At 30.0% G+C, this 26,150-nt stretch overlaps 1 protein-coding gene across 1 annotated transcript in view; it reads left to right on the forward strand.

Moving 5' to 3' along the window:
• The first annotated feature begins 3,656 nt into the window (after window positions 1–3,656).
• qless (decaprenyl diphosphate synthase subunit 1 qless) overlaps window positions 3,657–26,150 on the forward strand; it is a 34,770-nt gene continuing 12,276 nt past the window's right edge. Inside the window, exons 1-3 of the mRNA XM_087161793.1 lie at window positions 3,657–3,879; window positions 23,342–23,557; window positions 24,902–25,035. Of these exons, the coding sequence (XP_087017919.1) occupies window positions 3,754–3,879; window positions 23,342–23,557; window positions 24,902–25,035 (476 nt within the window). The 5' untranslated portion in view covers window positions 3,657–3,753. The remainder of the gene's footprint in view (window positions 3,880–23,341; window positions 23,558–24,901; window positions 25,036–26,150) is intronic.

The following is a 26,150-nucleotide window of genomic DNA, read 5'->3' on the forward strand; positions in this document are numbered from 1 at the left end:
TAAAAAAAAAAAAAAAAAAGAACTGGATATTTCCAGATCCAGCAGACTTTTCTAAGATGCCTAAATATCCAACTGAAATCCAGGGGTCGCATCTGTATGATGTCTAGTAGATATTTGAATATTGATGTCTGCTGTAGATCCAAGAAACGTCTGACAGATATATATGACTTTTCACGGATATCTATGAGATATAAAGCAAGTAACATTGATATCTAAGGAACTTCTAATAGATATGATTTGCATACATTACCTGGATATTCAAGAGATATCTTAATTCTTCACAAACTTTATTTTACTAAATTAATGATCTAATATAAACAGTAAATTTATGCTTTCCATTCCATAATTTTATGAATAAAATTAATTCAATCATTACAGAATATAAAGTATAAATAGTCTAAAAATATTAGATCGTATAATTTTGCAGAGCAAATTTATGAAATTTGAATTTTTTGACAGCAATTTTTATATAAAGATTTAAATTTTTACAAATAATTCATAATTTATAAATAAAAAATTCTGTAGAGATTTGGAATTGTAAAATGAAAAGTACAATGATAAAAGCTCTTCATATTGAACAAAAGGTTTTTCTTATTAAGTAGATTTTCTTCAGTTAACAATGCTTTTTCTTTCAAATTGTTGAGATTTTAAGTTAATTTTGTGTGCAGAATAAGCATGAAGTTAGTTTTTATTTACAAAGAAATATTTTATCATAAAAATCGGTCAAAATAATGTAAGCAATATAAGGCTAAAGAGTTATTTATCACCCAATGAATTTAATTATTGCATTAAAAATTTATCTATAACTGAAATAATTTTTTTTGTAATGATTAACTGTGTAGCATCAGAGAAAATTTGTTTATGGGTAAATCTGTCACATCATAATCTGGAATTTGCTGCACATTCTGCACAATAAGACACATTTTAGTTGATGGGACCAATAATGTGATTATCTATGTTTTGAACTTAAAACTTATGAAAATTACAAAAGAGGCATTGGAATAAAACGAAATATATTGTTTAATATAAAATTTTAAAGTAAAACTCTAAATATTCCTACTTAAAGCTTGATAAAATTAACAAATTCACAATTAGTTCTTAGCTTTTAGTTCAAAACCTACATAAAACTACATGGAAAATTCAAAAGAATTTTATATACTAAATTTTTTGTATAGTTTGTTAGTATAAGGAAATTTTCTCAAAATCAACGGTTTTCTGAAAATGCATAGCAGAAATGCAGGAAATTCTGACAACGAAAAAATTTATAATTTGAAAATTAATTTTTGAGAATGAATTTCATTTGTCCCAAAAATACAATTTGTTAAAATTAAAAAAAAAGTTCAAAATACTAAAACCATAAAAGAATAATTTTTAACGATATGAAATTTACAACATTTCATGAGACGAAGACCATTAAAGAGCACTCGGGTATCAAAATGGTTGTTGATGCTGCAGCGGAATTTAGTATAGCCTAACATTATTAGCAGGGAAATAAGGATTTTTTTTACTCAAATGTTTGAAAAGATGTTACTTCAAATGCCGCTTGCCAATACCAGAAAGCATGTTTGGTAAAATCAAGTGAATTTGTTGCGTTTCTTGTTTATCAATGGCTCCACTTACGGTCAAAAAAACGTCTTATTCAGACACACACGCGTCACAACCCGTTTATGGGTTGGGCCAATTCATACGTCCACTTATTCATCCACAGATCGTAATTTTGGTCGGAACTAGAGAACGATCAATCTCCAATTCCGTACCCTCATAGGTATGATTTGTTATGGGGTCATGAAGGACTTTGTGTGCCTACAGAATTAGCGTAAATCAGTCACAATTTATTACACGGGGAGTCTCCGACTGGCTGGGATCAAACTTATGACCTCTTTCTTAGACATGGGTCGAATGTTCAACCAACCAGGCTTTCCCGACCTTGTAACGATTTAAAGCATCTCACTTTGCTTAAATTTTGAAGTTAGCTTCGAAACTAATGATTTTTCGTTGTGAAGGAAAAACTAATAGCAGTTAAAGCTATAATATTTTCCTGTACGTAATCTTATGACTAAAATTTAAAAAAGGAAAAAGAAACTACAGATATTTCTTATAATTTCGAGTTAGTTTTGGAGTCCTTGAATCTTAAAATGTTGGTGTTTATCTATGCAATTCCGAAAGATAACAAAGTCGTATTTTTTTCTCTCCATGAAAATAAAATGAAATTATTTTAATTAGGGGACTCGATAGGGACTAAGAGCATTTCCCTCCTTCCTTTTTCTTTTTTATACATACATAGGTTATTTAAAATTCTTCTTTAGATTAAATTTGTCAATGCAAATGTATTAACTTTACAGTAAAAGTTAAAAATCGTAAATTTAATTTTTACTATATGACACTTTCCTATTTGGCTTTCAAATTTAATTTTTTTTTGTTCTGAATTAATTTATTTTCAATTTTATTTTCTTTCATGCCACAATTAATAATTTCTTAAAATTAAAGCAATAAATAATAGGCGGCGAAATCAAAATACCTCTTTTTTTATGTGAATTTCCATTTTTAATTTCGAAATATATGTAATTTAATTTAAATTTCGTTTTGATTTTTTGCAACAAATATGTATATTATTACAATTTTCGGATAGATGAAATGAGCACATGAAGCGATAAAAAAAGAAAGCAACCAGCAGTCCGATAATCAGAGATTGATAGTGAGCAAGAGACATAGCCTAAATATAATTTGAGTTGGAGAACAATTGTTTTTGAGTTATTTTATGTCAAAGCTAATAATTTTTTTTATTGCACCAAGTAATTTTGTGTAGACAGAATTATTGGCAGTTGAATTATGAGGAACAATACGTCTAACACTATTTAAGTGCCGTTTAAATATAACACTGTCATTTGTTAGTTTTGGAGCTATTTAACTGTGAAGTCATGATATTTAATAAACAATCAAGACAATGGAATTTGAGAACTCAAGCGTATCCCTCTCCCTTGCCGCTAATATTGAAAAAACTGCCCTATCTACCCTGCTACTACTAATTACTTTGCTCTTTTTAGCGTAAATGTCGAATGGTAGGAAAATACGATAGACATTTTATAACTCGAGAAATAATGAAAAAAATGCCAAAAATAAGTCCTAGTAGCCAAATCTAGAACAATGAATGATGAACATGAAACATGAACAATGAATAGGCGGTAACAATGCCAACGATGAAGAAATTAGTTAATAAGGCAATCGAAATGGGCTGCAGAGGGCGTAGAGCAGAACTTTTTACCTCTGGCAGAACTTCACATCCTTTCTCCATTAGCGTTAGGAGAATCATAGCAAGACGTATGTTAGTTTCTGCCTTGATTTTCAAATAAATAAAAACTTTTTAAGTTAGGAGACTATTTGTAACTGAAAACTATATTGAACATAGTTCAAAAGGAAAGCGTCATGGAAATGTTAAAAAATATTTGGGGGAATTATACATGAATAATATTAAGAAAAGGAAAAGTATCTTAGCACATTTCTATACAACTAAGAAGAAGAAGATAGAGAAGGGTCATGCCATGGAAACGGTTTTCTTCCTAGATGGCGTATTCGAGCGAATGAGCAGCGACAGTTATGCAACGTCTCTTTTTTTTATGATGCAATTAGCAGAATTGTTTTTTTTTCCTCAAAAAAATATAAGTGGCAACAACACTGTTTATTCGAGCAGACGACAAGCTAAGAGAACTTTTCACGGTTTTGGATCGCGGTGCATTTAGTGTATGGTTAGACAGCATGGTGGTTAAGTCGTTAACTAGATTTAGTTCAATAAGCATTAATCTATTAGGTAATAAATGTTTGCATTTATACGTTTCACCTTCCACTAGGATGGTTCATTTATCTACTTCTGTGTGTCCTAAAGTAAGATGCTTTTTGATTAATACTTTTTAATGACCTTTATAGGGTCAGTTGTATAAAACGAATATTTTTGTTTATACCCTCTGCTTAAAACACAGCTGTCAGCACGCCAAAACAATTGTATTGTGGATAAAAATGTCCTAAGCGATTTAGATATTTAACTTTTCGTTTTCGGTAAACAACAATACAGCATGCGCTTTTTTTTTCTTCAGGATTTCAACAATATTATAAGTATGAATTATTATTTAGTAGCATTGGTCGTAGAACTTAGATTTTTTGTTGTTGTTAACTCTAACTACTTTTAGAAATGTAGTTAACTGGAACTACAATGATTTTTTTTCAAAATTATTTTCAAAATGTTGTCACTACTTAACTACTATTTCCTAATAGTAGTTAAGTAGATTTCAGTTTAAGGATCCACTCTTCATTCCAGTTAAAAGAAAAAAAAATAAAGAAAAAAAATTTATAAAGAAGGAAAAAATGATTAAAAGTAATAAAATCCTAATTTATATTTTACAGATATAATTCTAATTATTATCATATGATTCTCTTTCAACTTTTAAAGCTTTCTTGATGGCTGATATTCATTTCATGAAATACTAGAAAATTTTCAAATATTTGTTATTTTCAATAAGTTTTAAAACTAAAGTTGGTTCAACTAAAGAAAATCAACTTTGTATATTACATTGTCGTCATCATTGCATTTCTCGATGGACACATAAGACATAAGATTTGCACAAACTAAATTTTAAACCAGTTTCTTTACAATGCTAAAGTTAAAAGTAGTTGCAAGAATATTTTACAATCTATTTGTTTTTTTTTTTTATATTGCACTACTCATTAGACTGCATTTTTCATTCAGTTGCACATTATATTACGAACTACGAAACGAAGTAGTGATTACAGTAGTTTCATTTCTTGAAGCTTGTTAGTTCTGACCCCTGTTTGATAAACTTTTCTTATGAATATTTTTAATTTATATTTGCCGGTAGTAGTTTCTACACAACTAAATAACTGAAAAATATTTTATTTGACAAATTTAGATTGTTAATGTGTGTTATTATTTTGTGTTAATCCAAAAATTTTGTATTCGAAACTAATTATAAAAACTATTCTACTGCAGACACTTGTAGACATAGGCATGTGCGTAGCATAGGGTGGGGGAAGCATTAAACTTTATAACAAAGCGCACAATGACATTTGTTTAGATAATACAAGAAATGTTTTAAAATATCATTCTTTTATAATTTGAATTAAAATTTATTCATACTTTTAAGTTACTGATATTAAGCAATAATTCAACAAATATTTTTTTAAATTTCTTAATACTTTAATAATTTATTCTTTAAGTACTTTAATATATTATAGTTAAAATATCAATTATTGCAGAAACTTAATTGGCTAATTTTAACTAAAATATTAATTAAATACTTAAATCCAACAAAGATAAAATTGTAAGAACAAAGGTAAGATAAAATAAATTCTAACAATAATTTTGTGAGTAAACAATGACATATTAAAAAAAAAAAAAAAGATGTAAAAACGAAAATATATTAGGTAGGTATTAATCAGGTCTGGATTACCCATTAGGCCAGACTAGGCCATGGCCTGGGACCCCCAATGATTAGGGGCCCCCTTAAAATGGATTTTTTGAAAATAAATTTTAAAAAATTAAGAAAAACAATGATTTTTCAAATTTTTTTCAAAATGTTATGACTATTTTTTAGTTCTAATTCAATAAAATAAAGTAAATTTAATTTATTATTATTTATTTTAATTTTAAATGTGCTTTCTTAAATGAAAAGATATATAAATACTTTTATATTTGAAAAAATAAAAAAATATATGAGGAAAAAATTTAATCTAAGGGCCCCAAAAATCTGAATGGCCTAGGGTCCTGCGTGTGCTTAATCCGGCCCTGGTATTAATGTATTAAACTTAATTGTATTCATAGCTTGATTTTGTATGACGCTATAGATAATTACATGCATTTCAGTCTGATTAAAAGGTTGAAATATTTTTATCAAAATGACTTAAAAGTAAGCTGACATTTTATTATTTCTAATTGTTTTGTTATTATTTATGATTATACTAGGAGTCTCCATTGCTTGCTTGTTAATCTATCATGATGGTTTCTCATTCATAATTTTTTCACTTTCAAAAAATTGATAATTTCCGCAAAAGAATAGTTATTATAATTTTATATGTAAGAATAATATGCTAATATGTTAATTGTGGCAAAAGGAATGATTAATCGGATTTAGAAATAGTAAATTGTATGTTGGAAAATAAAAAGTAAACTTAAGAACACGGAAAGCCTGACGCAATTAGAAAAAAATAAGGGGAAATGCAGTAGGTGGAACCTCAAGGTCAAGCTCAATTATTTAAATGCTATTAAATATTTTTGTTTATTTTCTCTATTAACAAGTTGAATCACTAGTAATACATATACTAAGAAAGAATCACATGGCACCTTCAAAGTGTGCCATTTTTATTTCAGTAAGTTGTAATAACAGCAAGTAATTTTTAAATTCTGCTACTTTACCTTCTAAAATTTTATTTACTAAAGTAGATAGAAGTATAGTTTGTCTAAAGTAAGAACTCCCCTAGTCATTCGTCAGAATCTGTGGCGGTGACTATGGAAACGAGGCATAACTATTTCAAGTAGGGGTGTGGGGTCTCTGTTTAGGACAGGTTTTGGTTCGGATCGGAGAGAGAAATGGAATCTTTTTCTTCGGTCTATTGTGTTAAACCTAGAGTGAAGAGAAGCCGCTCTCCCTGAAATGTGCTATTATTGTTTCCATACCAGCAGACGGCCTCAGGCTTTGAGGCGGGGAGAGCTGTTACCAGGGTTGGGTTTTTGCCGTCAAAAACTGGTTTTTGACATGACAGTGGTAAAAACCGTGTTTTTACCGGTAAAAACCGTCAAAAACCTACTGTTTTCTTTCATTTATGGCATATAGCGGACAATATATTATTTTCACATAATTGTCTTTATAAATGAATGTAGTAAATCTTGATTTGCAAAGGATTCAAAATTTTGCACTTCTTCATTGTTAGAAATAAACAAACAAAAAAGCTTGGAACTATTAATAAATTCAAGAACTAAAAAGAAGAGTTTAAATTTTGGCATTTCTTAAATATTAGAAATAAGCTAAGCAAAACTTTCTAAACTTGTAACTACTAACAAACTCTAAGTCAAGAATGACTTGACATTCTTCAGTAATGTAATATGCCAAACAAAATGATGCTTGGAAATGTTGAAAATTTTGTTTAGTATCCTAATATTTTACTTCAAATAGTATGTTTTGATGTAATCATGTTGGGAAAATGCAAGAATCTGTTCTTAAATATCCTTGTCACAACTTTTTTTCTAATTTTATTGCCCAAAAATGAATTAATTTTAAATTATAAGCAGTTAAACTCAAATAAAAATACAGTTTTACCAAAACTATGAGTTTTTTGACAGTTTTTGACGATTTTGACAGAGGGGTTTTTGACATGACGGTAAAAACCATGGTATAAACCGGTAAAAACCGTCATGTGTCAAAAACTTGCCAGCCCTGGCTGTTACCATAGACCAGGGGTGGCGAACCTTTATACACCAACGTGCCATTTTTTCCAAAAAAATTGTTTAATGAGGTCATAGACGTGCCGTCAAATAATTTCGCTTTCGTGATTATTGGGAAAATAATAATACTGAATACTATCAACTCAAAACTCTTTAATTACATTGAAAAAAAATTATTTTGCAATGTCTCAGTTATACGCGTAATTCAACTTTAAGTAACATCAGTATGACTTCCGTTGTTGCAGATGAGATTACAAATAACTTATATTAGGTTGTAAGATGTTAGTTTCAGCAGGACTGTTTATTTTTTTTGCTAGTTATTTATTGTTAGCTTGTTTTTTATGGTTATTAATTGCTTTTTTAGCATTAATTGTTAATTTTTTTCATTAATAATTGTTAATTATTTTGCGTGTTTTTTGTGAATTTTAATTTAATAGTTACATATGCTTCATAGTGTAATAGCATTTGAGAAATAACAATTCATAGTGTAATAACAAATGTGATCAGTGGCGTGCCCAAAATACTGTGTCGGGTGCCATAAATGGCACGCGTGCCATTGGTTCGCCATCCCTGCCATAGACTAACTATACTTTACCTTTTAAAATTTGATTTATTGAGCTAGTATTCTTCTATCTGGTTCAGTAAATACTTGCAACTATTTAAGTTTGTAGTAGAAGGAGAGAAAATATTGAAAACGTTTGCGTATGGTATGTTGTTCCGCTAAAAAAGTTGGTTGGACCATCGAAATAATTCAGACAAACTTTATCATAAGCATTATTCTAGTTCTTATATAGAGTTATATAGTTAATGCTCTCACATACTGCTATACTCTTAAGAATAATTAAATTTCTAGAAGTGGAAGCTAGCAAAAATTTCTGAATAAGTACATATTTTATTTTGTTTACAATTAAAAAAATAATTAACATTAAAAATTAATTAGTATAAAAAAAGATAGGTTGCTATGCAAAACTGATATACAAATTGGTGATGTGTTTTTATATAAATTTATATAAATTTAACAATTAGGTCGATTCTTGCTGTTGAGCCCAAGTTTAACGTAGTTAAACATTTGTTCAAATGTTCTTAAAAAATTTATTTGCAAGCATTAATTTAAAATAGGCTCAAACTAAATTTTTTAAATTTTATATATTTTTTTAACTATATACAATAGTATATTTTCAAATATTATGCATCAATTAGCAATACTTTCTCTGAATGTTATTCTTATGATGACTTGATAACGTTTAGAAAAATGACGAAATATTTCATCTCAATTCACAAAATACTGCTTTTTTTTAAAAAAAGAAAAATTATTTAAAAATATTTTTTTCCCCTCCATATGATTACAATGGTATAACATAGACTTAGGTGTGCCCTCCTGCAAGATTTAAAAATACATCCTATCATAGATTTACACAAATTTTTTTAAAATTATAATATGAGACGAATTTAAATGAAGAGACATTCGAACGTTTATAATCATTCATTTTATTTTAATTAAAATTATTTTAATTAAAATTATTTTAATATTGATTAGTAAGGAATTAATAATTGAAAAGAAATTAATCTTGAACATTTGAGAAAATACTTATCTTACATAGGGGTGCTCAACCTGCGATTTGCTGACTGTTGATGTACAGCCCGGGAGCTTCTAAACGCAATGAATTATTATTTTTTTTGGAAAAATAAAAAAAAAATTCGAATATTTTAGCATTTGAGTCTTAATTTTTTATTGCGTTAAATTTGTGCTGATTCTATTGTAAATCTGTATTTTTTTCACGATCGCTTTTTCATTGGTTATTGCTATAAAATTCCACATGGTTTTAAAAGACCCAATATTTTTAATACGATATTACAATATGCGAATTTGAGTAATCTTTGCTGATTTCATCATAAATCCAAGTGACGTTTCGATTGTTTTTTTTAAAATTAATAATTATCAAATTCCATGTGGTTTTTAAGATTCCGATATATTTATTACGATATTACGATTTGTGAGTTATAAATCGCGCATCTAATTCGTAACGCTTTAACTTTCTTTATTTGACCGATTTCATCATAAATTTAAATATTTTTTTTCTAAATTCAGAATTTTTATTAAAATATCAGGATAATCTGGATTACAAGAACAAATGTAACTATAACTACAAAAAAAAAAAAAAAAAAAACAATAAAGATAAATAAATAAACGTTTGAAAAACTTCTTATATTTACGTTAAAATTGGCACAATTAGAGCACAGCAAAAAGTAATTATTTTAATGCGCGATTCAAAACTCGCGTGTCGTAACAATAAATTATTAGAAATATCAAGACCTTTTTTTTTTAAATCACGTGAAAAAGCGTAGTAATAAATGCCGACAAACGATTAAAATCACTTTGTGTTTACGATGAAATCAGCACAAAATAAGCTCGTCAAAAATTGAGGTAATTAAATGCGAGATGCAAAATTCAAGCGTAATAGCGTATTAAAAATATCGGGATTTTCAAAACCACGTTAAAATGTGTAGCAATAATTGCCAAAATGACGATTCAAAAATAATTTGAATTTGTGATAAAATCGGCACAAATAGACCACGTCAAAAAGTGGTTATCTAACTGAGTGATTCAGAAATTCGCAATTCGTAATAATATCGTGCTAAAAATATCGAAATTTTAAAAATCACGCTGCTGCCAATGGTTGGCAAAAAAGGATCTAAAGTAATTCGATTTGTGATTAAGTTTGCCCAAACAAAGCACGCCGAAACGAGTTTATTTAAATACACCGTTCAAAGCTTTAAAAACGTAAAACGCATTAAAAAAAAAAAAAATACGATTTTTAGAAATTACGTGGAAATACGTAGCAATAACTACCGAAAACACGATCGGATTACCACTACCAAAAAATGTTATTGGATTTGCATTAAAATCGTCACACAAAAAGAGCGTCAAAAATGATAACTAAAATTCGAACTTCACATAACGTAATAATGTTATATTAAATATATTTTATTTCATAACCGTCGTTAAACAGCCAATCCAATTTTGGGTTTACGATTACCAATGTTCAACTTCGTAGCTTTGTAATTTTGAACTCAATCCAGAAGACAAGAGGACTCCTGGATCAATTATTGAGAGGAATTTGCCTCCGTGGAGAACTTTTTGATGGAACTAACTCGCATTTGCGTTTCATGAAGAGAAAAACCTAGAAAACTCCCTCGGTTAGCCTGACGGCAAAGGACTCTAACCTATGATCTGTCCACCACTGAGGATATTTTATGTAAGCACTGTGCTCGGTGCAAGCCAGATACAGAATTCGTATCGACCAGCCATCGTTGGGATTCGAACCTGGTTCACCTTATTAAAAGACAAAAGCTCTATCCTACTGGGCCATCACGGCTCTTATTAAGTATATTGGGATTTTTAAAATTTGGTCTGGAGTTCATTTAATGGATAACCACTTCATCGACAGGCCATTTCATCGACTAGGTCATTTCGTCGACAGGCCATTTCATCGACTAGGTTATTTCGTCGACAGGCCATTTCATTGCCAGGATCATATCGTCGACAAGGTCATTTCGTCGATGTGAACATTTCGTTGTCAGTGTCATGCGTTATTATACAAATGTGTTACATTTTTATAAGTAGTTACAAGACAAAATACAAAATTGTTAAATTGCAGAAAAAAGAAAAGAAATTAGATTTTTATGGTGGAACTGGACAGGACGACTTAAAAAACAGGACAGGACGAATGAATATGCTTATTCGAACATTCCAACTGAATAATCGAACTTAGTCTTAATTTCGTTACTACTATTAGAGTTTTCTAAGAACTATAAGAACGCAAATATGATGTTTAGTTATTTACCGAAGCGGAAGTTGTAGGCTCCTAAAATATTTGAAGTCCTACTCATCGCACCAAAAATGTTTAGAAACACAGGCTTAAAATCATTATAACGTTGCAAGCATGTTTGTGCTTGCTCTTCACAAAATATTTTTTTTCTATGGATAGTGAATTTTCAAAATAATAATAGTAGTAAATAAATTATGAATTAATTCCTTATTATTTTCAGGACTTAAACTAGACAAATTTTATTTAAATGAAAACTAGCAAAAAATCAAACCTGGAATTTAAAAGTAAGAATTAATAACTATTACTCTACAAGGAAGAAAAGAAAAAACTTGCAATTAAGATTTTGACCACTTTTTGACTAGTTTAAGTGAGCAAATTTTTGTTTGGTTTTCTGTACTGGATGAAAACACAATTTTCTAACGTTTTCTGACACCTAGAAGCAGAATTTATCGCCAATCAAAATTTTAATTATTTTCGGCCTGAAAAAGCCAGGAGACTCAAAACTGAAATGTAGGAAAAAAAATTAAAATTTAAAATGTATATAGATATAATAAAATCAACTTTGTTCTGTAGATTAAAAACGTTAAAATAAATTTTTAAAAATTTTCACACATAATAAAAACCGCAAGGGAAAAATTCCACAATAAACTTCTATCGACATTTAAAATACCACTTTTTCCGTTTTGGTGACAAAAATTAACATTTTTTTTTCTAACACTTATCAAACATGATGTTTAAAAACATTTTAATTTCCGTTTGCATTTTTGAAATGAATACATCTTTAAAATATATACTCTTATCGCAAGCTTTATTAATTTAAATAAATATGTATTCGCTTGCAAATCAAAAAGAAAAACATTTTATATATTTGGGTAAAAAAAAAAAAAAATTGCTAAACTTATTTTTAATTAAACATTGTAATGAGAATAAAATCAGATGGATATGGTCAACTCTCCTCAATACTAAACTTAAAAGTCAATTTATTTGTTACATTAGAATTATTTGCTTTTTTTCTCCAAACGTTTAAATCATTAAAACCAATGAGACAGGTTTCTTCCTCTCCTCATATTTGGAACTCATGGAACCATTTTTTTGTACGATCATTTCTATTGCATCGCATACCAATGATGTGAAGTCATTTTGAGTTTTTTTTAATTTTTTTTACTATGTTTATTTTATTAGGTAAAAAAAAACTTTTAAATGTTTGGCGATGAAATATATAAAATAAAACTATTAAACAGTAAATCATTATAAATAATTAATTAAATACGAAACAAAATAAACTGGAAATGCGAGAACAAGTTTTTTGTATCAAATAATATTTCCTTTAAATTTCTCAGAAGTTCGTATGGAAGTGTTAGAAACTCCTCTGCAGCAGGGCTGGATTACCCATTAGACCAGACTAGGCCATGTCCTGAGGCCCCCAATGATTAGGGACCCCCTTAAAGTGAATTTTTTGAAAATAAATTTTAAAAAATTAAGAAAAACAATGATTTTTCAAAATGTTATGATTATTTTTTGGTTCTAATTTAATAAAATAAAGTAAAATTTAATTTATTATTTTTTTATTTTATTTTAAATATGCTTTCTTAAATGAAAAGATACATAAATACTTTTATATTTGAATAAATAAAAAATATACGAGAAAAAAAAATTTAATCTAAGGGCCCCAAAAATTTAAATGACCTAGGGCCCCGCGTAAGCTTAATCCGACCCTGCTCTGCAGCATAGCTGTCAAAGAGGGATGAAGAGGGCTATGACAAATTTTTTCATAAATAATATTTGTCAATATGTTTTCCAAGTTACATTTTCATTTAATTTTTCTCAACATGCATTTTTTAAAGATTTTTATAATATGAGGAAGTTCCGCCCCTTGCTCACTTCGCTCACCAATCTTCATAATAGCCACTCATTCATCTTAATTTTTTTCCCACTTTATCTATCGATATTTTTTTTAAAAGAGAAAATATGTAATTATTAAAATTTTAGGTTAGAAAATTTTGCTAATATCTCAATAGTAACAAAATAAATGATTACTTGCATATGAAAAAAAAAAATCAACTGAGCTTGACAAAAATAAATATGTAAATATAGGAATATATAATTTGTGATGAAAGAAGAAGTAATTTTACTAGCTAACTAAATTCTTTGTTATCACCACCATTTTTATCATGGTAAAAGTTTATTCCTTTTTTTTTTCTTCTTCTCGACATGATTTTAAAGTGTATTAATGCGAATTATTCATTGTGGGGTTACGTTATATAAATATAATTTTCTTTTTATCGACCGAGAATTTTTGCCGCCGAAATGGCCTGTTAACGAAACGACCTTGTCACTGAAATGACCTATCGACAAAGTGGTTTCATTATTTGACTGATGCATTATGTACTGTCTTTTTTTTCCTTACTATTGTCTCCCTTCCTTCACTTACTTCACAAAAATTCTTCCACATTAGTTATTGCAATTGCTTTTACGATGCTAATCTACAGTAATGTAAATTTAAAATTAATCTTAGAAATACACGTTTTAAATATGACTAGAAAAAAAAAATGTGTAAAATGCAACTTAAATGAGTAGAAATACAATTAGAACACCGAATGTAATAAAGGTTTCGTTTTTGCAACGTGATGTGAATACAAGGAGTAGGCAATTTTCAAATAAAATGCTTCTTTTCTGGAAACTTCAACATACTATAAAGATTTTGCATCAGGCTAGGTTTAAAAAAATCTCAATACAAATATACTAAATTACGAAAACGTGCAAGGGGCACAGCGCGTGATGTAACAAATCATAAAAATAGTTGCAAAATTACGCATGACTTTGTCTACGAAATAACCTTGTCTAAAAATCGCCGACGAAAATAACCCTGTCGACCAAAAGACCCTGTCCATGAAACGATCCTGTCGACGAAATGGCTTGTCGACCTAATGACCTAGTCCAGGGGTTTCCAACTTACATGAGGACGGGGGCCATAATTAAAATCACAAATCAAACGGCGGGCCGCAACTTTATCAAAGTTTTATGTAGGACTCTTTTATGTTTGAAGGAGCATTAAATATTACTGTCAGATTTTTATATCAAGTTGTACAAAATAAAAGTATTGAATTACAAATTAAAATAAGAAGTAGATTTTTAAAAATATTTAATTGCATATTAAAAAATTCGGACTACAATAACTTTAATGTGCACCTATGTGTTAAACAATTAATGTGCAACAGATATCTATTTGTTAAGATTTAAAACTTGGTATAAAGGTTGGTATTAAAACTTATATAGTAGCACACAAAATGTTCAGTGAGAAAATTGAGGTTTGTCTGCTGCAACCACCAGAGAATACATGTTTACATTTTAAATTCACAAATGTGTGTGTAAATATTTTCGTCCAAAATGAGTTGTTTCAGAATGTTAAATCGAGAATTTCTTCGAGAAAATTTCTGATACACACATGCTAAATTATATTCACAAAATACAAAAAAAAAAAATGAAATAAAAAAGAGCAGCATACACGATTATTTTTGTATTTGAATAAATATTTTCTTGGATGCAAAACCTGAGAAATAAATTTTTTTGCACCGTTGATATGTTTAATTTCACAGAAACGATGAAACTGGGTTTTTATTATCGAGAAAAGTATTTTAAACCCATACAGATTTTTAACGAAAATTGTCCGCAAAAAATGACAACTAATATATTTTAGTTCGCGGGCCACAAAAAAAAAAAAAAAGCTTCGCGGGCCGGATGCGGCCCCCGGGCTGCCAGTTGGAAACCACTGACCTAGTCTATGAAATGATCTCTCGATGAAGTGATTGTCGCTGAAATGAACGCGAACCGTGCACCCTTACTCTAATACTAAAATTTCTTATTACCAAATACTAATAATAATTATATTTTTTCAATTTTCTAACTCTATATTATTATGTTTTAAAGGAAAATATCATAAAATTTATAAGAATGAACAATATTTTTAATGGAGAGAGGTTAGGCACCAACAGTGGTTAGATGCATTAAACGTACATAAATTATAGGATTGTGTACTCACATTAAAGGCCTGGTCTCAAATCCTGTGTCTAAATATTATAAAAGAAAATTTTTTAACTGCAAAAATTATTTAGTTTAGGCTTAAAATAGTTAAATGAAATCGATTAGCACTTAAAGTTCAGTTTAATTTCTAAAACCAATGAAAAAGTGTCTTATGAGTACAGCACAGATTTCAACTTTTTAACGTGAATACTCATTTACTTGGTTACCCATTCAGCTCCATACTTTACATAGTGATACCATATAAAAACTGGTATCAAGGAATTTATTCTAGCAAAATTGAGAAGTTTTACCCTTAATTTAATATTTGAAAGGAGACTTGTTAACAATACTCACCAAAAACTAGCATATGTTGCTTAAATACTTAGATTTTTCTTAAAATATCAATATAATTTTCAAGTGTAATAAAAATGCTATAAAAGTTATCAAAATAATAATCCTACCAAAAAGGTTTTAAAAAATATTACCCCTTTTCCAAAAGAAAAAGAATTGAAACCAATGATTTAATTTAACAAATGCACTGGTTATAAATGTGCACCTCTTGTTATGTAAATTTTAATTTGAAGATATAATGAGCATGGCTGGAAAAAATAACCCCCACTGTAAACAGAAATCCAAAAAATACCCCCCCCCCCATAAAATATTTGGGTGGAGGATTAGATATAAAAGAAAAACTTTTTTTTTATATATCTAATTCTCCACACTAAAAACTCCTGTTCCCTTCAAACTAAACTAAAAATTTTAATGTGCTTTTCTTATTTGCTATTTTTTGTTACTGTAAATTAGAACATTGATGACACAATAAATTTGGCTGGCAAAATTTGCTCTTCTAAAAAATACCCCTTCAAACATTAAAAAAATGACCACTTATAAATCAAAGATATTCCTTAAATTTGCAGTTATAAAACTACAAATTTGCATTAATTATTTTAAAAAAATAATCCCCCTCCCCAAAAATAACAATGAAGACTTGCCTTCCTTTAGTACTTCTCGTGTGCGTCCCTGTGAAACTAATCTGAATGACTTACAGTTAATTTTCTCACTAGTTAATTTAATTGCCCAATAATTGCCTATTTAATTTTTTCACTTGAGTGCATAGAATAAAAATTAAAAAAAATGAAAATATTTAATGCAAATAAATGTACAAGATTACAAATCAAGTTATTAGAACAAATTTATAGGCATACAAAACACGAAATTATTTACTATTTATTTTTTCTATTTTGAATTTTTTTTAAAAAATTTATTAGAAATTGCATTTTAACATCATCTCTAAACCCTTTATCATAAGCAAGACTTGATAAATGGAAACTTAATCCAATTCTCTGAGAAAGGCTGAATTAGATCAATAACTTACAGTTACAGATTAAAACATTTCTCTGCAACTTTTATTATTAATATTTCAGGCCAAATTAAAATGTTTCAGGAGCCACTTTTAGCTTACGGATCATTTGTTGTGTATTCTTGCTTACATCCTAATAATAGTGGAAATTGGAAACTGTTTTTACTTCTTTTTTCTTTAGTTTTTATAAATATAAAGATTCGTTTCTGGCAACATCTATTCTGTTTCTTTTTTTTTCTTCCTATTACTTTCAACTTCTACTGAAGCTTATGAAAGGGCGATATCTGGAGATTAATAAATTTTCCTATGACCATAGATAAATTGTCATAATTTATAACAAAATAAATGAGAAAAATTCTTAAAAAACGATCTTAAATTTGCTGTAATTTTCGAACAAGTTAGAAATTTGAAGGGGAAAAATTTGTTAGGTACATAACTAAAATAGGTCCTTTTAACAAGCCAACTTTCAACTCTGTAATTTCATATCTGTGAGCTGCAAGGCGGTCTGCATGGCAATTTTTACTACGAGTTTAAAACTTGATTATTCTCGTACAAATTATCGAATGTTACAAATTCGAATATTATATTGTTTTTTACATATGACATTCGATAACCTCTTGTCCGTTTTTCTACATACCTTCGTAATTTCAAATTCAGAAACAATAAGACTTTTTTTAGCAATTCGTTTTTATTTAATTACATAATAAATTAGTATTTTATGTACTAAAATAAATAATTTTTTATGGGAGGTAAATATTTTTCCGTCTAAATAATGATTATTGAAAGGAAAGGATTTTAAATGTCAAGGATTGTTAAAGGATACATTCTATTAGACACAGAATCTTACTGCTTAGAGCCAGTATAACTATATTGTTATTGGACAGTAAGTGTAAATTTTGTTGAGTGGACCCAATTTATGATACGTGATACGAGTTGATGATACGTTGTGATACGAGAGAACTACACTCAAACAGTCCTTTCCATTACAGCGACCGATAAACATTCCGAAGTCGCAATGTTATTCCAATGTAGCCAACGCAATTTAATCATTAGATACTAATAAAACTTTCGAAGAAGTTATTTAATTCATTATTTCTTTTAATGTTACGTCACAATAAATGTAAAACACCTAAGAATGAGGGAAGAGGGAGGTGATCGACCCCCTAAATTTTCATCCTATTTTAATGTCATTTGTTGCCAGTTATAATCTGTGTTAACTTTTTTTCAAATGATGTGATAAATTTAAAAATCACAATTTTCTTGTTAGTATCCATTCTTTTAGCCCCCTTGTGTGGTCTATTTTTGAGTTAAAACAAGTCAGCTATCTTGATTTTTATTTTATGTTTAAGCCGTCGTTGTTGAACGGCCGACCCAAGTTAAAACATGTGAGCTATCTTGATTTTTATTTTATGTTTAAACCGTCGTTGTTGAACGGCCGACCCAAGTTGAAACATGTGAGCTATCTTGATTTTTATTTTATGTTTAAACCGTCGTTGTTGAACGGCCGACCCAAGTTAAAACATGTGAGCTATCTTGATTTTTATTTTATGTTTAAACCGTCGTTGTTGAACGGCCGACCCAAGTTAAAACATGTGAGCTATCTTGATTTTTATTTTATGTTTAAACCGTCGTTGAACGGCCGACCCAAGTTTTTTGGTTTAGACAACTCCGTCGCCTTGTAATTTTGAACCCAATCCAGAAGACAAGGGAACTCTTGGATCGAGTATTAAGAGAAATGTGCCTTCGTGGAGGACTTTTTGATAGATCTAACCTGCATTTGCGTTACATGGAGAGGAAGACCACGAGAACCTCCCACGGTTAGCCTGACGGCAAGGGGACTCAAACCCATAATCCGTCGCTCACTGAGGATATTTCACATAAGCATTGTGGTTGGTGTAAGCCGGATGCGGAATTAGTATCGACAAGCCATCGTTGGGATTCGAACCCTCTATCCCCTGAGTCATGACGGCTCCTACTTGTTCATTAAAAAAATTAGGATTTAAATACATGGAGAATTCCTTTAAATCTGAAATTCAAGAATTTTATTTCTTTGGAAGGCCAACGCAAGGCGCCAAAATACGCATATGTTGACATAGGTTGCATTCTTTTTGTGATGCACACCTTTGCATTTTTAATGAATCTTCCTCTAAAAAAACTATTGTCTAATCCATCATATTCAAATGTCAAAATTACGTAATCTATCCAATGTAATGTAATCTATCTAACAATGTTATAACAATTGTAAAGTCTAGTCTGTGGCTTGCAAGCCATTATCGTTTTCATAGAATAAAAATAAAATTTTTTCTTCTTCAAGTTCATGCATTTTTGAAAGTGAATAAGGAAATGCTTTGAAAAAAATCTGTTGCGTTCTAGTTCTTTGCATTACTGAATGCATTGAAGTATCCATGCATTTGACAAAGTTGACGCTTGAAGTCTTGAGAATGTGTTCCTAGAATTTTTTGAACGATTGTTCGAAAAATCGTGCTATACACTCCTCCACAGATATTGGGGCGAGGCCGTCGATTCTTCTGTTCTTAAAAAGTAGCAAAACATTTTAATGTTATTCTTTATTGTGTTTTTTTTTTTTTTTTTTATATATAAGGCCTTTGATGTATCCACATAGGCATAGCATAGGAAGAGATTTTTATATTTTTCTTAACTCTAAAACTCTCAGTTAAAAAGTTCGAATCATTTTATATATCAGTTGACAATTTTTATTTTTTACCGAATAACAATTTAATAAAAATAATTTAATGTTATCGTTTTCATGCAAGTGATCTTTTAAAAAAAATGCTCGCATGAAATTGGAGTGCCTTAAAAAAATTGCTCTTTTCAATGCTGATTTTATTTTTGAAGTTATACTTCTTATGCGACTTCAAACAAGGTTGCGTTAAGCGTTTAACGCTACATTTTTATTGGCCGGGAAATCACGTGGTAGGATCCAGTTTTCCCTCATTCATTTCCAATATTGTTTTGGTTCTCACTAGCATAAAAATAATAAAAGTCATAAAAGTATTGTTTTTCTATAAATATTTTTTTAGTTTGTTTTGATACACATATAATTTAATAGGGTAGTATTTTTTATTTTCAAATTTAGTGGATAACAATTGTAAAAAATGAGTGAAAACAATCCCACGGACAATGCGACGGATTTAAGGTTATGTCAAGGTACGTCTCTTGTGAATATCAATTGATTGTTAGGTTTTCTCTTCTGAAATTACATTATGACGCATTCACATTAATACAAATACATCAGGGCGAGACGATGAGGCAACCACAAGCACTTCCACTGGTTCATGAGGGAAAAATGCACAATATTACTGTGATTACAGAGCACGGAAGAGAGCGGAGCAGGAGAAAGAGTCGTTGAATAGAACTAGTGATCCTTCTACGACTGCTGATTCTTCTACAATTAACGTCGCAGGTTGTGAAGTTTAACTTCTTCCGCGCGAAAGGACTCCACGCACATATTTTTTTTTTTTTTTTTTTTACGTATTTTGCCATTATCTCAAGAGCTTTTTAAACGAATCGAAAAATTTATGCACACAATTAAATTCATTTATTCAAAAATGTATTGTTCATTCATCTATGAAATTTTTTTAAAAATATCTATTATTTTTTTGATTTTTATTATTTTTTTAACAATGACTGAAAATTTTTTCAATTGGGTATACTATAGCCTACGTCACAGATCGTGTTATTCCTACTAAATTTAACTAGTAAGCAGTATTAACTTATAAGTCGCTACTCGCCAGGTTGGAAATGTATTAGTCTAGTTCCTTTGGAAATAATTTATACTGTTATTTTACCGAAGTTTATGAATTTAGTAAACATATTTAAAACTCAGTTTATTAATTTAACTAAAAGGTAAATGTTATTCCTAGTAAGTGGAGGTAGTTGTGCTTTTTTCATATTATACCCAATTGTAAGGTACATATATTTTTTTACGTTATTTAAAGAACTTAATTTTAAATGGAGACATGCACAATTTGAACTAAATCGGTTGAATAGTTCTCGAGAAATCAAATTTTTAACATACGATTTCTTTAAAACTTTATAATTCAAATAAAAAAGCTGTACTTTCCGGGGATAATTGCAGCTTTCAAGAGTAATAGGTAATGCAAAAAAATAGGTGTGTTTTGAAGCACTTGGGTCGCATTTTCGCGGAAAAACGTGGTGATTTGCTAGCATATTTTTAAACACCATTTTTTACATAAGTCGTTCCTTGGCGACCGTTAATTTTGCCTTCTTTCATATTTTGATAATTAGACATCGAAATGTTTCTCAAAAACGGTATATACAGTCGGTGGATAAATTATTAGACGCACTGTAAGATTCTACGTAAAATCTTAATTATCAGGTGCAATAAAGCTGTGTAGTATCACCTGATAATTAAGATTTTACGTAGAATCTTTTTTTGCGTCTGATAATTTGGGCAGGGACTCTATCTGGAAAAGACAGGGAATTTTTTTTATTGAGAACCCTGACATTAGTAGTGTTTGTTCTATCTGATGAAATTAGTTTACAGCACTGTTTTATGCTTTTCAAATAATAGAAGCACCTACCCAAATTTTAATCTTAAGTAACAAATAGAAATGATTAAAAATAAATCATTTTCAAAAGTTATTTTTTCGTATGAAACTTGCAATTGTCTTTTGCTAAAGTCTTCGCGAAAGGGGGGCGAGAGAAGGAAAGAACTCGAATGTTCCACTTCCTAAGGAAAATTGGTTTAGGTCAGTCGACCGTCTGAGTTCAACTACTGATGACACGTATCCATTCCGCTGAGTTTTGTTTAACCGATGCTCATGAAGAAGCGTTTTGCTCCGGGCTAAGTGCACCTCCGTTACCTGAAAAAAAAGACCATTTCCTAGTTCCTGTTTCTTTACTTCAAGGTCACGGCTGGCTGATGACCTTTCTTTTTTTTTTCTTCTTCTTGTTCTAAATTGGTTTATCTCGAAGCATCAGATGACAAAATATCGTTTGATTCCCTTTCTCTGAATAATTGTGGAATTTTATTTTTGTCATAAATCTATTCTGCAATTTATTTGTCATAAGTAAGGCATTTTAGAGAAATTTTAAGTTGTTGTTTTTTACCATTTTTAAAAAATATATATTTCTTTGACTTTGGGTCATTAGTGCGATCGAAAACCACATAGATTTGCGATGAAATCGGTGCAAAATCGATCAAACGTGGTGGAAAATCGTATGGTAATTACTCATTTGTGCGATTCGAGATTCAGTAACAGTACTGACAGTAGCTTGCCTAATAGTTCCGTTATGAAAATATCGGAATTTTAAAATAATTTAGAAATCCATAGGTATAACTGCCGAAAAATCTATCAAAAAACGACGGAATCTCCACAAGTCGTGCGCTTGCCGATTAAAAGCATCGGGATTTCAAAAAGGCTTTTCGAAAGCTGTAACAGTAATTGCTGAAAAACCATAGGAAAGTCGAAAGAAGGTTAAAAGAACGAAGGTATTGGTTAAAAATCAATAGGTGATAACTTATATGTGTGATTGAAGATTTATTGGTCGTTTTAGTTCCGTTTTAAAAAAGTTCTTCACGTCTTACTCTAGGTTTGCCTGGACTTACTTTTTCTTTCCTTTAAATTTTAAATTAGTAATGAAGGATAAAGAGAAATTGGGAAGAAAATTTTCTCCCGCACTATGGCGTCCTTTTAAGTGTGGCAAAGTAATTGCATTTTTCCATGCAATTACAATTCAAAATTGTCACTAATTTTTATTTTTAATGTTTTTTCACTGCTAGTTATTGATTTGTGTACTAAATGTAAAAATGATCAACATTAAATTGATGATGAGATGGATTTTTTTTTAATTGTCTTACGCTAAAGTTAAAGTTTTAAAAAAATCACCCAAAAGTAACACAATCGGCTGCAACTTACTTCATGTTAATTAAAAATCAAAACTCTAACTTAAAAGGTTTAAAAAAGAAAAATTTTTTTTTTGAATTTTAGAAACAATAAAATTATTGCAACGAAGACAGCATAATTCTTTGACCCCAATAATGCGTTTATATTGCTGGTCATAAAAGGAAAAAATTAGGAACCTTATATTAATATCCACCAGAAAAAATGGTACTACTACAATAAAGTGACTTTTTATTTTAATTATTGAATTATTATGTTACTATAATTTTCTTTCTAATTAAAATTGATCACTTTTGAAATAAAAATTGGAATTTAAATCCAAAAACTGTCATTTTTGAATAAATTTTTAAAGAACACAATAAAACCCAAAAAAATGCTTAATAAAATTTACCTGGGTCAGTTAGTTTTTATAAAAACCCTGGTTATTGTGCCGCTTTGAGGAGAACTTCTGCAGACTAAAAGTTTAGGGCTGTTTGCTGCTATGGTAACAAGCGAGAGCACATTTCTAATGAAGGTGCATCGGAAGAATGAAGGTGTTGATTGGTTTACTCACGCTGACCCATGTCAAGATCAAGACAAAACTACTCACCCCACACCCCTATTCGAAGTGACTTTTCCTCGTAACCATGGTACCCGCCACGACGTGAGACTGATGTCTGGAGGAGTTCTCCTGAAAGCCCCACTATCGAACAAAACGGTATTTACTATCAGGGATATGCCATATGCTACCTTTAAAAATTATATCCTCGATAAATTTCCGTATAATTTATTTAAATTGTGTTTTGGTTTTTTCCAGTTTAGGGGTTTATTTCATTCTATGTGTGGGAAGCACATAGGCAAAGCCAGCAGACAGACCATTTCCAAACTGAGACACTTCTCAACATTATCCACACATCAGCACCAGACACCTCCTCCTGTCTATGTAACAGCAACAGCTCCACTATCGGACATCATAGATCCTTTCAAACTAGCTGAACCTGATCTCTTAAACCTCTACTCAGATATTAGAAAGGTTTTTACCATCTTTTCACTTGTTTTTAATGTCTCATTATTGTAAATGTTATGTGTAAGCAGCATTCTCTTGGCAAATAAGAATTTACCAATCAGGAAAACACTATATGTAAGAAGTAAGATTTGCTAATAAGTAGTTTATAACACTCTTCTGTGCGGAAGTGGGTGTCTTTGAGATCATAATGAACTCTTTCCCTAAGTATCTCAATTTTTTTTTACTGGGATTGAGAATGGGGGAACATGCTGGCTATGCAGGGAGTTGCACACTCCTGAATGCAGACATGTTGCCTTGTCATCTTTGAGTAGTAATTTATCAGCACCATGAAGCCATGAGGCAGCAGAATATAATAAATGTATAGTTGGCTAGTAATACTCGCAGTTGGAAGCTCATAGAGCGATAACCCCCCATTTGAAATACTTAAACAACACAAAACAGCTTTTAAATTCATAAACACTACACATAGTTTTAAAAAAAGTTATGCTTTTTTATCTTGCAAACTAGTATCTACTATTTATTTTATAAATCTTAACCATAAATGAAATCTGAATGGAAAACAAGAATAGAGAAAACATTATCCAGTGTTACTCTATGCTATATATATTTTCTACTAAAAACCGCTAAATTTATGTATAAAATTATAGCTGCATTTATTATAAAAGTAATTTTAAACATACGTCACTACGTGCGTCCTTAACACTAGATTGCCTAAGGAAGTCATTTTGACTGCTTTTAATTTCAATTAGAAAAACAATGATGTATATAACGACACAATTTCTTAGAATTTTGTGACTTTTTGTGCAACATATAATTTTTTTTTATTGTGAATATTTACTAATAACTTGTTATATAACTGTAAATAATATAAAAAATGTTAAAAATTAATTTTATTAAAATTTATTTATGCATTCACGATCCAGTCATTTTGACTGCTTTTAGGCAATATAGGTATATACTAATTTTCCGTCTTTCTAGTGTTAAGTTTAATTGCTACAGATAAAATCCGTTTTGTCTGAGTTTTTCGTTTGAATTGCAAACAAAAAATAAAAGGGATTTTACTGCTTTCTCTAAAAGTTAAGTGGCTGCGAAAGTCAATTCAAAGTGATTTCTCCCATGAAATGTGTTGACAAGTTAGAAATATTTTGAGAAATAGGGAAAGTGGATGTAAAAGAAAAGTTCGTTATAAAAATTATTTCGCTATTTGGAAGCTATTTTCTGAAAAAATTTCCAAAATGTTCTTGGTTCCTCGGGAAAAAAAAAACGCAAAATGGAAGTCCGTTAAATAGAAGTCCGACTGTGTGTGCTTATTTATATATTGTGGAATAATGTTAATGTGTTATTCAACAGGAACTGTGGACAAAAAGCCCTCACTTAGAACAGATCTCTAGCTATTATTTTGATGGACAGGGCAAAGCATTCCGACCTGTGATGATTGTCTTGATGGCCAGAGCACTCAATTTTCACATATTTGAATCAAACAGGTGAGTTCTGTTTGCTTAAAAATAAAACATTTGACACTTTGTGAAATAAAAATGTTAGTGGTAGCTGAGAGTGAAAAAATATATCCAGTTCTTGTTTTGTTTTTTCATTCTCGACTATTACGGTTTTTGTAGTGTTATTTTCACCTTTATTTTCCATTTTTCGTCTGCAATTTAAAAAATTTTTTGTTTCAAATCGCTTTTGTATCTACATATTCAGGCCTGGCAAGTCTTCAAAATGGGTGCTTATTTTTGAACACTCAACGCATGTTGTCTTTTTTTGAAGCTTAAATGTAGTTCAATTAAAATGATGTTTTTAAATCATTGAGGATCATTACTGTTAAAAAATGTAGTAGCCAATATAGTTAATGTAAAGTAGCTATAGCAATAAAACAGGATGCTTGTGTGACTTATAAATGTCAAGTGTGGGCAATATTATCTCCCATATTTGATCTTACACGGGGAAGCTTATCTGTTATTATCAAAATGAAGACAAATGATTGCAAGACAACTTCTTCACTGCATAATCCTTACATAAGTAGACCTTACATAATCCTTATTAAGTAGTCCTTACATAATTTGTGTGCATTGTGAATGAAATTGTGAAAACTTTTTTTCAGCATTTAAAATTTCATGCTTTATTCTAGGCTTTATGTTTTATAACCGTTGTTGAAATGTCTACCCAATTTTATGGGTTTACGACTACTAATGTTCAACTCCGTAGCCTTGTAATTTTGAACCCAATCCAGAAGACAAGCGAACTCGTGAATCAAGTTTTGGGTTAAATTTTGCTTTCGTGGTGTACTTTTTGATGGAGCTAACCCACATTTGCGTTACATGGAGAGAAAAACCACGAAAACCTCCCACGGTTATCCTGACAGCAAGGAGACTCTAACCCATGATTCATCTACCACTGAGGATATTTTACGTCAGCACTGTGGTTGGTGCAAGCCGGATGCGTAATTCGTATCGACCCGCCATTGGTGGGGTTCGAACCTAGTTCACCTCGTTGTAAGGCGAACGCTATATCCCCTGAACCATCACGGCTCTTATTCTAGGTTTACCTGAAAACACTTTCCTCATTCTTTGAAGTTTTTAAATTACTTATATAGAGGAAA

This window comes from Parasteatoda tepidariorum, chromosome 4, assembly GCF_982258835.1.
Source record: "Parasteatoda tepidariorum strain Cologne lab strain chromosome 4, Ptep-v5.0, whole genome shotgun sequence".
Lineage (NCBI taxonomy): Eukaryota > Metazoa > Arthropoda > Arachnida > Araneae > Theridiidae > Parasteatoda > Parasteatoda tepidariorum.